The sequence below is a fragment of the Penicillium chermesinum genome, assembly GCF_028974085.1.
Source record: "Penicillium chermesinum strain IBT 19713 chromosome Unknown utg000008l:1.0-1752722.0:1.0-1753981.0, whole genome shotgun sequence".
Classification (NCBI taxonomy): domain Eukaryota; kingdom Fungi; phylum Ascomycota; class Eurotiomycetes; order Eurotiales; family Aspergillaceae; genus Penicillium; species Penicillium chermesinum.
Window position 1 is genome coordinate 987,477 of NW_026695318.1, and position 13,783 is coordinate 1,001,259.

The 13,783-nt window shown below is 50.9% G+C and overlaps 8 protein-coding genes across 8 annotated transcripts; 3 read left to right on the top strand and 5 right to left on the bottom strand.

Annotated features, from left to right (window-relative positions):
* Positions 1 to 135: 135 nt before the first annotated feature.
* Positions 136 to 1,095, top strand: N7468_010162 (deubiquitinase OTU2; the record flags this gene model as incomplete). Its single annotated transcript, XM_058479457.1, has 1 exon — positions 136 to 1,095. The coding sequence occupies one exon, from the start codon at positions 136 to 138 to the stop codon at positions 1,093 to 1,095; it is 960 nt and encodes a 319-aa protein (XP_058326025.1).
* Positions 1,096 to 1,250: 155 nt separating this feature from the next.
* N7468_010163 (putative thiol methyltransferase) lies at positions 1,251 to 2,176 on the bottom strand (the record flags this gene model as incomplete). The annotated part of the gene is made up of 2 exons (XM_058479458.1): positions 1,251 to 1,610; positions 1,784 to 2,176. The coding sequence occupies 2 exons, from the start codon at positions 2,174 to 2,176 to the stop codon at positions 1,251 to 1,253; spliced, it is 753 nt and encodes a 250-aa protein (XP_058326026.1).
* Positions 2,177 to 3,591: 1,415 nt separating this feature from the next.
* Positions 3,592 to 5,341, top strand: N7468_010164 (MFS transporter; the record flags this gene model as incomplete). Its single annotated transcript, XM_058479459.1, has 2 exons — positions 3,592 to 3,982; positions 4,041 to 5,341. The coding sequence occupies 2 exons, from the start codon at positions 3,592 to 3,594 to the stop codon at positions 5,339 to 5,341; spliced, it is 1,692 nt and encodes a 563-aa protein (XP_058326027.1).
* Positions 5,342 to 6,132: 791 nt separating this feature from the next.
* N7468_010165 (YoaK family protein) lies at positions 6,133 to 7,145 on the bottom strand (the record flags this gene model as incomplete). The annotated part of the gene is made up of 2 exons (XM_058479460.1): positions 6,133 to 6,755; positions 6,809 to 7,145. 2 exons carry the CDS (start codon positions 7,143 to 7,145, stop codon positions 6,133 to 6,135), a joined length of 960 nt encoding a protein of 319 aa, XP_058326028.1.
* A 2,043-nt stretch (positions 7,146 to 9,188) lies between these two features.
* On the bottom strand, positions 9,189 to 9,491 carry N7468_010166 (uncharacterized protein; the record flags this gene model as incomplete). Its single annotated transcript, XM_058479461.1, has 1 exon — positions 9,189 to 9,491. The coding sequence occupies one exon, from the start codon at positions 9,489 to 9,491 to the stop codon at positions 9,189 to 9,191; it is 303 nt and encodes a 100-aa protein (XP_058326029.1).
* Positions 9,492 to 10,187: 696 nt separating this feature from the next.
* Positions 10,188 to 11,582, top strand: N7468_010167 (uncharacterized protein; the record flags this gene model as incomplete). The annotated part of the gene is made up of 4 exons (XM_058479462.1): positions 10,188 to 10,409; positions 10,507 to 10,614; positions 10,665 to 11,041; positions 11,099 to 11,582. The coding sequence occupies 4 exons, from the start codon at positions 10,188 to 10,190 to the stop codon at positions 11,580 to 11,582; spliced, it is 1,191 nt and encodes a 396-aa protein (XP_058326030.1).
* Positions 11,583 to 11,972: 390 nt separating this feature from the next.
* N7468_010168 (aldehyde dehydrogenase) lies at positions 11,973 to 12,680 on the bottom strand (the record flags this gene model as incomplete). The annotated part of the gene is made up of 4 exons (XM_058479463.1): positions 11,973 to 12,349; positions 12,398 to 12,456; positions 12,510 to 12,594; positions 12,644 to 12,680. The coding sequence occupies 4 exons, from the start codon at positions 12,678 to 12,680 to the stop codon at positions 11,973 to 11,975; spliced, it is 558 nt and encodes a 185-aa protein (XP_058326031.1).
* A 141-nt stretch (positions 12,681 to 12,821) lies between these two features.
* On the bottom strand, positions 12,822 to 13,655 carry N7468_010169 (uncharacterized protein; the record flags this gene model as incomplete). The annotated part of the gene is made up of 1 exon (XM_058479464.1): positions 12,822 to 13,655. The coding sequence occupies one exon, from the start codon at positions 13,653 to 13,655 to the stop codon at positions 12,822 to 12,824; it is 834 nt and encodes a 277-aa protein (XP_058326032.1).
* Positions 13,656 to 13,783: the final 128 nt, after the last annotated feature.

Here is a 13,783-nt window from a genome sequence, read left to right on the forward strand (position 1 = left end):
GGACGCGATCTAGGGCACCGCAGTCAGGGTTTTGCGGGGCGGCTTTGGCGTCCCGCCCCAGCTCTACGTATAACAGTCTTCAGGCTCGGCATCTACCTCGTTTGTTCTTCGACACGGATTCGGATAACGGACGCAATGGAGGACCTTCTGGCCAAGCACCGCAAGGAGCAAAAGGACCTCCAAGGACGTATTACCCAGAAGAAGAAGTCCGCCACAAAGAAGACCCGCAAGGGTGTTAATGACGAATGCGAGCGCATGCAACAAGAACTCTCTGAACGACACCAGGCCGAGATTGCGGAGTTGACTGGCGAACCCACGGCGCCCGTGGATGGCTTGGAAAACCTCACCGTTGACGACGAACCAACCTCCACTAGCGATCCTGTTGAACTTGCCCCTCGAGATGCAGAACCAGCGCCGGCCGCTACCCCCGAAAACACCTCCAGCCGGGTGAAGAAGCCCAACCGCCAAAAAGCACGTTTAGCCCGGCGCGCGGCCGAGCAAGCCGCTGCATCTGCTGCCGCCGCGGAAGAGGCAGCCAATCAGAAAAACTATAGAGGCGATGAGAAGGAGATCATGGAAGCGGTGTTTAAGAAGCTGGGGTTGAAAGAGATCGAAGTTAATCCAGACGGACACTGTCTCTACTCGTCGATCGCAAAACAGCTGGACGACTCCGGAGTCGGGTTACGACCCGATCCAAGTCGAATTGTTCTACAACCCACGACCCAATCTCGGATTGACACTGTGGCTTCCCCTCAGCATGATGGCTATCGTGCCGTCCGGGCGGTGACGGCAGATTTCATTTCACAAAATAAGGATGACTTTGAAGCTTTCATGGAAGAACCTTTGGAAGAATATACCCGGAAAATTAGACTCACGGCTGAATGGGGTGGTCAACTAGAATTACAGGCTATTGCCCGAGCATACGGCATTGAGATTAATGTTGTTCAGAGTGACGGCCGGATGGAGAAGATCGAAGCCGGAGATATGGATAGCTTTGATGAGGAGGAGAAGCGCAAGCGGGTCGTCTGGTTGGCATATTACCGCCACTCCTACGGCCTGGGTGAGCATTACAATGCCCTCTCCAAGATACAATAAGACATAGATGAGACCAACTCTACGAATCACAACTACGTAAACGCCGGCTCGAAGTTTGCATACGCTGCGGCTGCCGTCAAAGAAGACATCGACTCATATATCCTATTCCGTTATTCTTTTTTTCGTTTAAGCGGCCCAAAGAACTGGCGATACGCTTAGTTGCGTCGACGCCAGATAGAAACTCTATCATGGATCACTCCATCTTTACCCTGGCCCTTTTCATGAGTTCGCTCAGGCTGCCAGAAAGCCACTCTTTCGAGGCCGGCTTTGCTTGGCGGCTGCAAAGGATTCTCCTTGACAAGGCCTTGGTCATTGTAATGCACTTCTTCTCCGGGATGGCTTAAATGCTCCATATACGCCTCGGAGGGCGAGGCCCATGGGGGTCCTGCCTCTGATGGGCTTTTGTGCCGAGGAAACTCGAGACAAATCAAATTGCCAGACGGAGATGGAGCGAGAAGTTGAGTCTGACGGAGAGCCCATCGGGGACGCATTGAGGGGCTCAAGGCGCAAAAGAACTGAGAAGCAGTTAGAGTCGTCGATTTTCATTGCATTGAGAGAATATAGCTGATCTCAGAGATCGTAGTATTGCAGCACAAAGACCTCACTTACCGTATAGTCGTATACCACATCAAAGTGAGAAACACCAATTTTTTTTCAACCAAGCATCATCGAAGAAATCACCCTGTACCCAGTTGACCTTGCCTGGGCCAACGGCTTGGTCACGGGCACGGTACCAGCTATGGTTCTCTTTCTCCTCCTTTTTGCATGCCTCGATCGCATCTGGGCTGTACTCGAGGCCATATGCGTCAAACCCAAAGCTCGCCAGGAGCAGCACATCAACTCCTCGTCCGCAACCTGGAACTAGAGCTTTACGTCGGTATGGCTGGCCCTGTGCATCGTGGCCAATGGCCTCTCCGATCGTGGCTTTGTGATTCACGAGCGCGTCTTCTAGTGCTGGATTGGGGAACCCTTCGTCCCAGGGCAGGCTTTCGCCTTTCTTCCATTGAGCAGCCCATGCATCGGCGTACTTGTCGCCTTGGAACGCGGCTAGATTGGTAGGAACAGGTGTCGAGGCAGGCATTCTGCAGCTTGAATATGGTTGAGAAACAGTAATGATATTAGTAGAATAAGGGAGGTAGCGAAGCTATCTTAGAGGAGCGATGACCTTTGTTCGATCGAATAACTTGTTTCTCTTGAGCTCATCGTTCACCGTCATTTTATGGCAGCAGTCGGAGGGCTTAATAATCGCCTCCTTGCAGCGACCGTGATGTCTATGCGCAGAATGAGGCCTTGACTCATGGAAGTCATTCTCGTTTCCATATCCTTTGCCTCAGCTGCCCCAGAATTTGAACAAAATGCGAAGGGTAGGGAGGCTTCCCTTATCCTGCTTTTACCGGGTCGAAGCCAAGACGCGAGTGGGTTCGTCACCCCCGACTTCCCCGAGCACGCCATAAAAGAGCTTAATGACCACCGCAAGCTTAATATAGTCTATTATGACTTATATGGCTTCGATTCCTCCTTCCTCTCCCCATCCAAATGCTTTTGTTGACCACCCAACTTTTCTATTCTTGTCTTCCCCAGCCTTATCAAGAGACTCACTCGACAGGATGCGAGCCTGATTGCCGACGGAATCCCGGCACTAGTCTTCTTCGAATCTGACTCGCTCAGCTACTTTTTCACAGCCCCCACGAGCAGGCGGTTCAGGGGGAGAACTCGCCCCACGGTCTCCTTGCTAATCATCGAGAATGGTTACCTCAAGATATGGCAGATAAGCCATAGCAGGGGGGTTTCCCACCATGATTGGTTCCTGCATGTTCCAGGTCATCAAAATGCCCAAATGCCAAAATGCAGCAGGGGACCCTTTGGAGCTCTCGGGTTTGCTGTCCTCGAAGGAGGGCCACCGGTGGACCCCGTGCCCGATGATCTCGATTCATACGACCCTACGGGCACCAGGAGGCCCCAGGAGGCACCAGGCAGAGAACTTTCCATTTTCCTTCTCGGATGAAAATGGCAGGCGCACGGGACGATCTCCTCAGGCTGAGACAACCTCCGCGCAAATTCCTGGCTCGTTCCTGCATTTTGGCCCTATAGTTCCACCGTCGAGGCTCCACGGCTACCCATTAAAGCGTTTTGTTGGCAGATCCCTACTACCCACACCATGATACCTATGGTCTTGGCGTCGCATATCGAGTTATCACTTCTTCTTTAGGAATACGCATTGAGCGTAGTTCATTCCCTTAGCTCGCAAGGCTATGGCTGCCCTGTAACCTCTGTCGGTCACAGCCTAGACGATTCCGAATCCGTTTCCTCGCTGCTAGGCTTTTCAGGGAACAACACCCGTCCCTGGGGTCTACAAGAGGCTGGCCTGACCTCTGAAACTTGGCCGTAGGGTCACATTGACACGACCTTTGGCCGGCATATGTCCACCCGGTCTTCCACTAGCCTATCTTCTCTGGGAGTATTTATCTTGTCGCTCCACCGGCAATAATCTTCAAGATGGGGGAGGACTATAATCACCTGAACGTCAGCATGTCGACTCTGGTGCCTCCAAGGAGCGCTAGCAGTCAAGCGCCCATTATCCATGGACCGGCAACGATTGAGATGAGTAACACTTCCACGGTCTCGCGTCGTTCCAGCGTCACGACGGCCGTGCACGAGAAGAAAGACGTGGAACCCTCGCCACCACCACCTTTGCCTCGCCATTCCACCGAGCTGGGCGCACCTGTAAAAGTACCACGACTGCAACGAAAAGGGTTGCTTGGGCAAATTACTTTGCTTGCAGAGGTTGAGAATCCACGGACATATTCCCGGCGCACAAAATGGTTTATCTCTTTCGTTGTTGCTTTGGCAGCCATCGCAACGCCGCTCGGAAGTTCTATTTTCTTCCGTACGTTCATCTTCGGTTTTTGATAAATTGGGTCTTCTAACAGTCTTCTCCCTTTTAGCCTCCCTTTCACAAGTAGCTAAAGACTTGCACGCATCCGATACGATCACCAACCTTACGATTTCATTATACTTGCTTGCCATGGCGATATTTCCACTGTGGTGGTCGTCATTCAGCGAACGACTTGGCCGGAGATCCATCTACCTGGTCTCATTCGCTTTATTTGTCGTGTTCAATTGCCTTTGTGCTATCTCATCTTCTATTTCGATGCTTATTGTCATGAGGATGCTAAGTGGTGGTGCGGCCGCTTCCGTCCAGGCTGTTGGGGCCGGAACGATTGCCGACATATGGCACCCATATGAGCGGGGCCAGGCAATGAGTATGTTCTTCTTGGGCCCTCTTTGTGGACCTTTGCTGGCTCCTATCATCGGTGGCCTCCTTTCAGAACGCTGGGGTTGGCGCAGTACTCTGTGGTTTTCGGCTGCGTTCGGTGCCTTCATTCTCTGTATCATCCTTTTCAGCCTGCCGGAGACCCTGGCTGCTCCAAAGCCTATCCTGCCCGACCTTCCCAATGACGCTTCCTCGGAAAATAGACGACTGAGCCGTGTGTCGACCCAACAGGTCGCCCGTTCCACCACCAGATATCTGAAATTTTTTAAAATGACCTTCATTGATCCACTCAAGGTTGTTCTCTACCTACGACATCTCCCCGTTCTTCTCAGTGTCTACTACGGAAGTATCGCCTTCGGTGCCCTGAATGTCTTGAACGTTAGCATCGAGTATTCCTTCGACAAACCGCCGTATAAGTTCGGCACTATCATCGTCGGCTTGTTATATATCCCAAATTCGCTGGGTTATTTCATCGCTGCCGTCTTCGGTGGGCGGTGGATGGATAGGATTATGCAACGCGAAGCGAAAAGGGCGAATCGATATGACGAGAAGGGCCGCTTGGTCTTTCACCCCGAGGATCGCATGCGCGAGAATGCCTGGCTCGGTGCATTCCTGTTCCCTGCCGGGCTTCTCTGGTACGGATGGACCGTAGACAAGGGGGTGTTTTGGCTGGTCCCCATGATCGCCAACTTCTTTTTTGGTATCGGGTCCATGCTCATCTTCACCCTGGTGACTACCATGCTCACCGAGTTCATGCCCAAGAAGTCTTCGACGGGGGTTGCCTTGAACAACTTCATGCGGAACATCTTGGCATGTATTGGATCTCTCATTACTGCGCCCGTTATTTCTGCTATCGGCAATGGCTGGCTCTTCACGATCCTTGGCATTGTGGGCTTCGCAAGTGGCTCAGTTGTTCTCGCGATGAAGGTTTATGGATCTCGATGGCGTGCGAAGATGGATGCTGTTGCGTGAGAATTTCGTTCTCAGAATTTCCGTTGTCATGACTTTTTTGTATTGTTTGCATTTCACTTAAGCATCGTTTGGGATTTGGCTTGGTTTACTCGGAGCCTGCCTGTGGCATCATTGTGCGGATATTGGCGCTCTTTTATGGTTCATGGATATGATGGATTGCATTGGGGCTCATGGAGTTTTGGTCTACTTCTTACAAATTCATTATTTTTCTGACTCGATACGAACTGTTTTCTTTGCCCCTCCTACCCACTCTTCGACATATTCGATCTAATTATAAACAGCGAAGGCCCACGCCGTTGCGGGGTGCAATGGCGAGGGATGTGAACACGTTTCACGTCATTCTTTCACAATCCTTCAAAATTTGCAACAGCGGAGATTAATCACTCCTTTTCGGACGAGACGGATACCACCAAGGACCATCTTCTTATTCGAATCTTGCAACTGTACATTCTGGCTATTGTGCAACTCGGGATGTTTAATTTCATATCAGGCCCTACATCACCCACACCTAGGAAACGTGTGGTACTATCCTCCAGCATGACCTCTTTTATGGTTCTCGAGGATTGAAGTGACTCTGGGAATATCATACAAGCGCTTCAATCTGATCACCGATTCAAGTTGATCCATTCCCCTCAGTCACGGCTGTGCCGATAAGTCACTGCAAGCAACCCATTGCATTTGTGGCTCCGTTCTCCATCGGAAAATACTCCTAAGTTCTCTCTAAGACAAATTCAACAAGAAGTCACTCAATCCCAGATCGTCTATCTCCATCCCCCAGTCACGCCAAACACTCATCGGAAACCCCTCTTCGGCCTTATACGCCCATCCCCATCCTTCCAAAACACCCACGAAACCGTAATAGCACTCTTCAGCGCCATAGCAAACCACAAACTACTCGCCATAGAAGCGACCTTCGAGAGCCCTCCCGCCGTCATCGCCCCCAGAAATAGCGCCAAAAAGGCCCCAATCCGGCGATTCCGCTTCGGATTCGCAGACCATGGCCTAGCGCAGAGTTTCACGTCATTTAGCAGATCGCACAGCAGCGTCGTCACGACAACAGTTGGCACCTCGTCGTATTCCAGTAGCCGTGACGCGCAGAGCTGGCCGGCGGCTTGAAAGGCGAGGAGTGCGATGGGGATGATCTGGCTCCATTCTATCGGGGCGCGCGGGTCTTCGGGCCGGGGACTGACAATGCTTAGTTGGACGAGGATAGCGGCGACAAGGAGCGCGGCTGTTTGGGTGCCGAATGAGAGAATTAGGGTTGAGCGGCGGAGAGGGTTGAGAAGGCGGGAGAGCTGGATGAAGAAGATTGTGCTGGAGAGGAAGACCGTTAGGGCAATGAGGGACTTGGCCCATAGGTATGCTGGGTATTCGGGTTGGCCTGATACACCGAGGGCGATAAAGACGGTGTTTCCTGAGAATCTTTTGTTACTGCGAAGGTTCTGTAGGGCGGGCGGGGGAGTATACCTGTTTGCATGCTTGAGAAACTTCCCCATGCGTTGAACGAGAGCCCGTCGACGAGGCCGGCGACGAAGCCGCAGATTATCAGGACGAGGTCTGTGTGGGTCCGATCTAGCTCCATGCCCATATACCTTGATATATATTGCAGTTTTGATGCTTTGCGCGCAGTGAATGTTGCGGCAGATACATCGCTGTTATCTTCGGAAGGAGGTGGAGTATTTCTTTTGACGTCTCTTGGGAAGCCCTCATCATTATGTTTACTTGGGCCTTCATGGGGAGGGTCCGTAATTTGAGGAGGTATGCTGTTTGTGGCTGGAGGAGATATTTGATCGGACCTCGTCATGCTGGCACTTGAAGCTAGTGAAGAAGAAGACGGGTTGGAATGCCAGGTTTTGGAGATAGATATAAAGCCGCGCCTCTAATCTATCAGTCCATGAAACAACGGATTCACGTAATATGATGCCTAGACCGATTCTGCAGATCATGCTCTTTATCCTCTTCTTGGCTGCCTTGGTATCTTGGCTTTGCCAGGGATCTGCAGGTTTCTCATCCGTTCCAAGATTTGCCCTCTTCAAGTCCAGATCTTGCGGAGGTTTCGCAGACAGAGCCCTTCGTGAAGACAGGTGTATATACGCAGACTCATGGTATATTGACATTCTTGTTGCTTTAGTCCCTTAAGAGTGAATAATTACCAGCCCTACGCCAGGCGGTTCTAATACCGCCTTACGCCGTCCGCTATACGAAAGAGACCCCTCTTCTGCATCTCGCAAGGCCCTGGAACCTTGGCAGTCTTGGAAGAGCCGTCGACACGAGTTTTTGGAGGGGAAGAATCGATAACATGTCATTCCGATGATGTTTTTGAGCTTGGCGTCCACGGTAGAATCCCGGGTAAGCCAGCTGCATAGCCTCGTTCGACCGCAGGATCTTCAATATTTAGGCTTCCGTTAGTTCCCTTGGTAGCCCAGAGTCGAAAGCGCGTTGAATGAACGGCCCAGCCTCCAATTAAAGCCCAGATGTGGGGTGGGAGCTCTTATCAGAGTTTCGGGCGGAGACAAGATGCCAAGATGATTCCGCTGTGGCGGAGTGTGTCCCAGCCCTGAAGGTGCCGGGGAGCATGACGTATACCTCAGCCTCGATTCGATCGCACAGCTCTTGAAAAATGGACGAGAGAGGCCCGTATACTGCTATGACACGGCTTCAGGTCGTTCTAAGAAGGGTTTCGTGTTTGATGAGAAGGTAGCTACTGTTAACAGCAAGACCCTATGCCGGCATACTGGGGTAGGGGTTGTAGAAGTTTCCAAAAAGAAGAAAAAAGGGGACACTAACATTGGCATCTTCTTTAACATCGCTCATCCTTGTCAATGTGGCGCTACTCGATGCGTAAGACGAACTCCGTTCGTCTCGGCGCAGGTGCGGTCTAGGCTGTGATCGGAAACTCGCGATGCCAAGCAGCGTTTCACGGCTCAGCTGGCTGGAGTGAAGTGGATCTTGGGGGATCCCGCATCCAATTGTCGGGTGGTCAGTAAGCGATGGCTCGGTTCTGTCATTGTTTGAATCAACCACATGTGCACTGCCTTGATTATGGAGGAGACTGGAGTCCCGTGACGGATAGGAATCATGCACAGGTACATGCCCAGGCGTTAACTATCATCTACGCTGATCTGACAGAACGCGTCGCCAAGACAATTGCATTAAGCCATTAGGTCGGAATGAAAGCGAAAAAGTCTGGCCCAACCCTATGTGGTGGCGGCCCTCGCCGACCAGGGGATCATCCCGTTAAGGGGGGGCCTATATGGCCGACATGGACGACCAGGGTTCCTGTAACCCAATCTCAAGCGCAGGATGAATTATTTCATGGCACAGGCATACATCAAGCCAAGAATGTGGGCAACTTTGGAAGCCATTATTCCATTTGGACTGGGATATTCAGTCCCAGGGGCTCTAGGGCCATCTGTTCAGGAGTTGCAGGAAAGTCGTAGCCAATTCCCTTTGACTGCGATAAGGGGCTTCATGTAGCAAATTTCCCACGATTCAGGCCTAACAGAGATTCGCAAGGGCTTATACTTCACTGGCTGATACCATTCACGCACAGAGAATAATACCATGCAGGCTGTCCTGAAACATGTAAGGCCTCATGCGACGAATACTACAGTTAAGGACGGTCGACATTTCCGGGGTTGTTTCCGCTTTCAAGGTGCGAGGACTCACATATATGCTCAAAGAATTGATCATAACAATTATAGTGTCAATTGGGATTTGACTATGTGAATATGGCCAACTCAGTTTACAATCCAAAATCATTCCGCTTTCCATGGTCTGGATTCCCAAAGATCTCGACCCGACCCGCCCCCTAAGAGTAATCGGGGAGTGTCGATCAAGCGTACTTTTAGAAGCTGCGCACCGTGCAAGTCTCCGCTTTGGGGGAGAAATTACTCTTATCCTTCCCGCTGGGTGAGGGCTGGAGAGTCCGCGCGCGGTCGCAAAAGACAGAGATTCCCTGGTAGGAGGCCGAGTTCATGCTGGATGTGGGAGGATCCATGGCATTGCATTCGGTGCAGACTCCCCAGGATACGACGTGCTCGAGGCTTCTGTGCTCAGGCCCTTGGGCATGGCCAGCAACACAAGCATACAAATTACGCTCAGAAGACGGTTGTCTGTCCCAAGCCGTAGATATACCAATCGACGTCATTAACTCTACATAGCGAAACTCTTGATAGATTGCCGAAGCCCAGGCTTCAATTCTTGAAATTTTGACGGGTCCAGAGCATCCTGGCATTTCCGGATTAAACAATATGAAACGACCGGGCAATAGCAGGCCCTTAAGCCGTTAAACCCCACTCAACGTGGTCGGACGCAGGGCTCAAATTTGAGCAAGCCCCATGAATGCGCCACCGGGAAGCTTGAGACGCAGTAAATCCTGCAACGCGCCCAAGTTTTGTCATGGCATACACTGGCTGTTGATGTCCAAAGGCAGACAGTAGGCAAGAAAAAAAAAGTAGGGGCGCAGGAAGAGGTTGAGGTTCAGAGAATAGTGTCAATAGCCGTTACGGCCAGGTCGGGGTCCCGCCCTGTCATGCGCGGCTAAAACAAAGTTGGTAGGGATGTTCGTACCGGGATATTTAGCATGTCTGCACAGACACCTTTCTCCAATCAGCCTAGACTTAATTGACTACTTCACCCCCCCGGGAGTACACCGGTGATCCTTCATTCTGGTACACCCACGTGGGCCTGCCCGCTAAGATTAGCGCACAATTAATGAGACGACGATTCTACAGGGGGGAGGGCTCCCTTTGCTTTTTGGCCTTCATCTTCTCCATGAGTCGAGATTGAAGACCACATTCGCTTTCAGGGGACTAGATCTCTAACTGCGCGCTGGATCGCTGCGATGGTTACAATAGACGAGGTCTGGCATGTCTCAGTAGAGAGCTTGATCGGGCCTCCGCCTCCTGGGCTTGACGTGCATCGTACTCGGACGATGACTGATAATGTCGCTTGCGTGGCTCTTGTTGTTGTTACTACGATCGTCGTTGCCATCCGTTTCTTCGTGCTGGTTCATATTCAAAAGATTCGACCTTACCTCGACGACTGGTTGATGCTATTTAATCTGGTGAGTGACTATGCATTACACTGTTCCGAATGGGCCACTTTTGACTTTTTCCTTGTTGAAGAAAGAAGAAAAGCAACAGAAATCTAATACCCTCTAGGTTCCTCTGATTGCACTCACAGCAATAGCATGCCTTGGCGGAGAAAGATATGGCCTCGGGAAACATATCTGGGCTGTGAATATCGGCCCGCTGATCATTGGAAAGAAGGTTAGTCGTCAGTTGATGGGATTCACTGTGTCATACTAAGACTCTGTCAGAACTTGTTCATTTGGCTGATCCTCTACGTGTTTCAACTATTCATGGTTAAAGTATCCGTCTTACTCTTCTATCGGCGGATTCTGGGAATGAGCTGGATGATCACCGCAAACGTAGCTCTCAGTGCGGCCTGGGCCTTAGGAAGCATCATTGCCATCCTTTGTGGACCCGCCCCAATCTCATATTTCTGGCTGGAGTATATCAATCCATCCGAAGGACACTACCGATTTCCTTTTTACAACCTGTGGGTAGGCAATGCTGCGTCGAATGTTTTTACGGACGTTCTGATCATTCTCGTTCCGGTCCCAGTCATCTGGAGACAAAATATGCGTGTGAGACAAAAGCTCATTGTGTCTGTATTGATGGGCCTTAGCATCGGGTGAGTGACATTTGGTGCCCATCCCAAGATTTTCGCCCACAGCTGATCTGTGAAAAGTGTCGTCGTTGCGAGTGTAATCCGACTTCACTACCTGACTCTTCTTGACAACAACAAAGACATCAGCTATATCATGGGCATAGTCTTTGTGTGGTCTACCGTGGAGCCCTGTCTGGGAATTATGTGTGCCTGTCTACCGGCAGTGCAACCCTTCGTCAGATTCCTTCTTAGAATCGAATACAGAGCCTATGCTGGGGGTAGGCTCAGCTTCAATTCGCATCCTGGTAATAGCATTCCACGAGTGCGGGAACACAGGCGGATTAATAGTCCCGTCGTTGGGCTGTCAGATGGCGGCTTTGATTTCCGGCCAGACCTTTGTGGGCCAGACGGGAAACACGATGACAAACTGCGGCTTACAATCGAGGCGCTTGTAGAGACCGAGCACGACAAGGAGGAGAGAGAGAAGCTGCAGCAATTTCTGGGGCCGATGTTTATTCGGGTACAGCGTGATGTCGAATTGACGGTCTTCGAAGGACCTCGTTGACTATGGCAAGTTTATCGAAGAAATCGGAGGCTATCTCAGCGGTGTGCCAATTTGCTCTGATATTATGCCTCCCGATGTTTCAGTATACCCATACTGTACCCACACTGAGATCTCCTTTTTACACTAGGATTGCAAAGGGCTATAACAATACTTCAATTCAACCCAATTGTGCTAAGAACTGTGTTCAACAATCTTGTATAAAAAGGAAAAATGTTACATACGTCTGCTAAGTTAACATGAAAAGGTCACGTATAATATCACAACTGCGACCTGGTTGGACACTTCCTCTCTTACTTTACCCCTCCATGCCCAGTTGACTCTGTGGCCTCTTCCATATCAATGCTAGTAAGCTATCACGCCTCGAATTCAAGTCCTTGGGAACTCTAAGCTTTAACGAGATGTCCGCCGGTAATAGGCAAAAGCACCAAAGGCGACGCTTACTGCCGCCAACACCCCTGCTCGAGACAGCCATAATCCCCCTGGTCGTTGGTCTTCGATGGTCTCCCCTCGCTTGAATTTGGCTTTAGGTTTTGGCACCTTAGCTAGCTTAGAATTGTCGTAGGGCGGATACCGAAACTCGATAAAACGCTCCAGCCATTTGGGCGTGTTCACGACTACCCTTAAATGTGAGAATTGCTTGAACCCGTACGGCCCATGGTAGTAGCCGTGGCCACTTCCTCCAACTCCCCCGAATGGCGCACCGGGAAAGCCTGCGTGGAGGACGACGTCGTTGATTGTGACACCACCGGAATTTGTGTTGTTGAGTACTATTTCTATATTAGACCCTGGATCGGAGAGATATGATTCTCACTCACTAGTTTCAATTTCGCTCTTATCGTTACTGAAGATGTATAACGCTAAGGGATGATCCTTGCTACACTGGAGTGTTAGTTACCTACTGTCTGACTTGAGAAGAAACAAACTCACGTGTTCACTGCTTCACAGGCTGCTTTCGTATCTGCCTTGACCACAGGGCAGATAGGGCCAAAAAGTTCACCCCCCAAGAGGCTGTCTATACCCCACGTCAATACAACTCGGGGAAGGAAACAATTTCTGCTCACCATCCATCTCAAGATTCGACACAATAGTCGGTTTCATTCTGAGATATTGAGAGTCGCCATCGCCGCCACAAATAATCGAGCCCTTGGTTTGCTGCAAAACTTCGGACAGTCGATCCCGGTTTCGCTTGTTGACAATTGAAGTCGATATCGTCGAATCTCCATCCAGAAAAGTAGTACACTAGAATTGCAAACGCTTGATAAAGCTATCGTAGATGTCCGGGTGGACAAAGGCATGATTGACAGAAAAACATATCTGCCCGGCGTTGAGAAACTTGGCGAACGCGATGCGCTTTGCTGCCTGGTCTACGTTTGCTGTTCGACCGACGATAGCGGGACACTGACCCCCTAGCTCCAGCGTAACAGGCGTGAGGTGCTTTGCTGCTGCTTTGCTGACATGTCTTCCAACATTCCCTGAGCCGGTGAAGAAGATGTGGTTGAAGGGGAGTTCCAGCAACGCCGTTGTCTCCGGGACGCCGCCACAAACCACTCTAATGGCTGTGGGATCGAGGTACCGCGGAACGAGTTCTCGGAGCAGTGTTGGGCAAGCTTCGGTCAGCTCGGATGGCTTCATAATAGCACAGCAGCCTGCAGTTATAGCTGCGATGAGCGGCTGCAGGACCAACAGAAGAGGAAAGTTCCATGCACCGATAATGAGAACTACCCCGAGGGGTTCTTTTCGAATTCGAGCTATTCCAAGGCTCCTGGTGATGAAATCATCGCCGACCACCTCATCTGCCGTCCAGGAATCGATGTTGTCCAGGTGATAGAGTATGTCACTCCGGATGCCTGACAAATCTGTGAGGTAGCTTTCGCCGTGAGACCGATTTAGATCTTTCTGGAGCGCATCCAGGAGAGCGGTTTCATTGTCGTCGATTAGCCACCAAAGCTGCTTCAACTGCCATTTGCGCCAGGCCACTTCTTTGGTCTTCCCCTGACGGAATGTGTTTGCAAGTGTTGAATAACAGCTTTGAATCTCCTCCGGAGTGTCGTATTGACTGTTATCGTGGCCCATCTTTTGGAAGTGCGATGCCCTGCTCTGCGACTGAGCACGAAGCTTTGGAGAGACTCCAATGGAGAGACTCTCATGGCCCAGGCCAAGCTGTCGCCTGCATGTCCCGGAACGAGAAGTATCCGATCGCT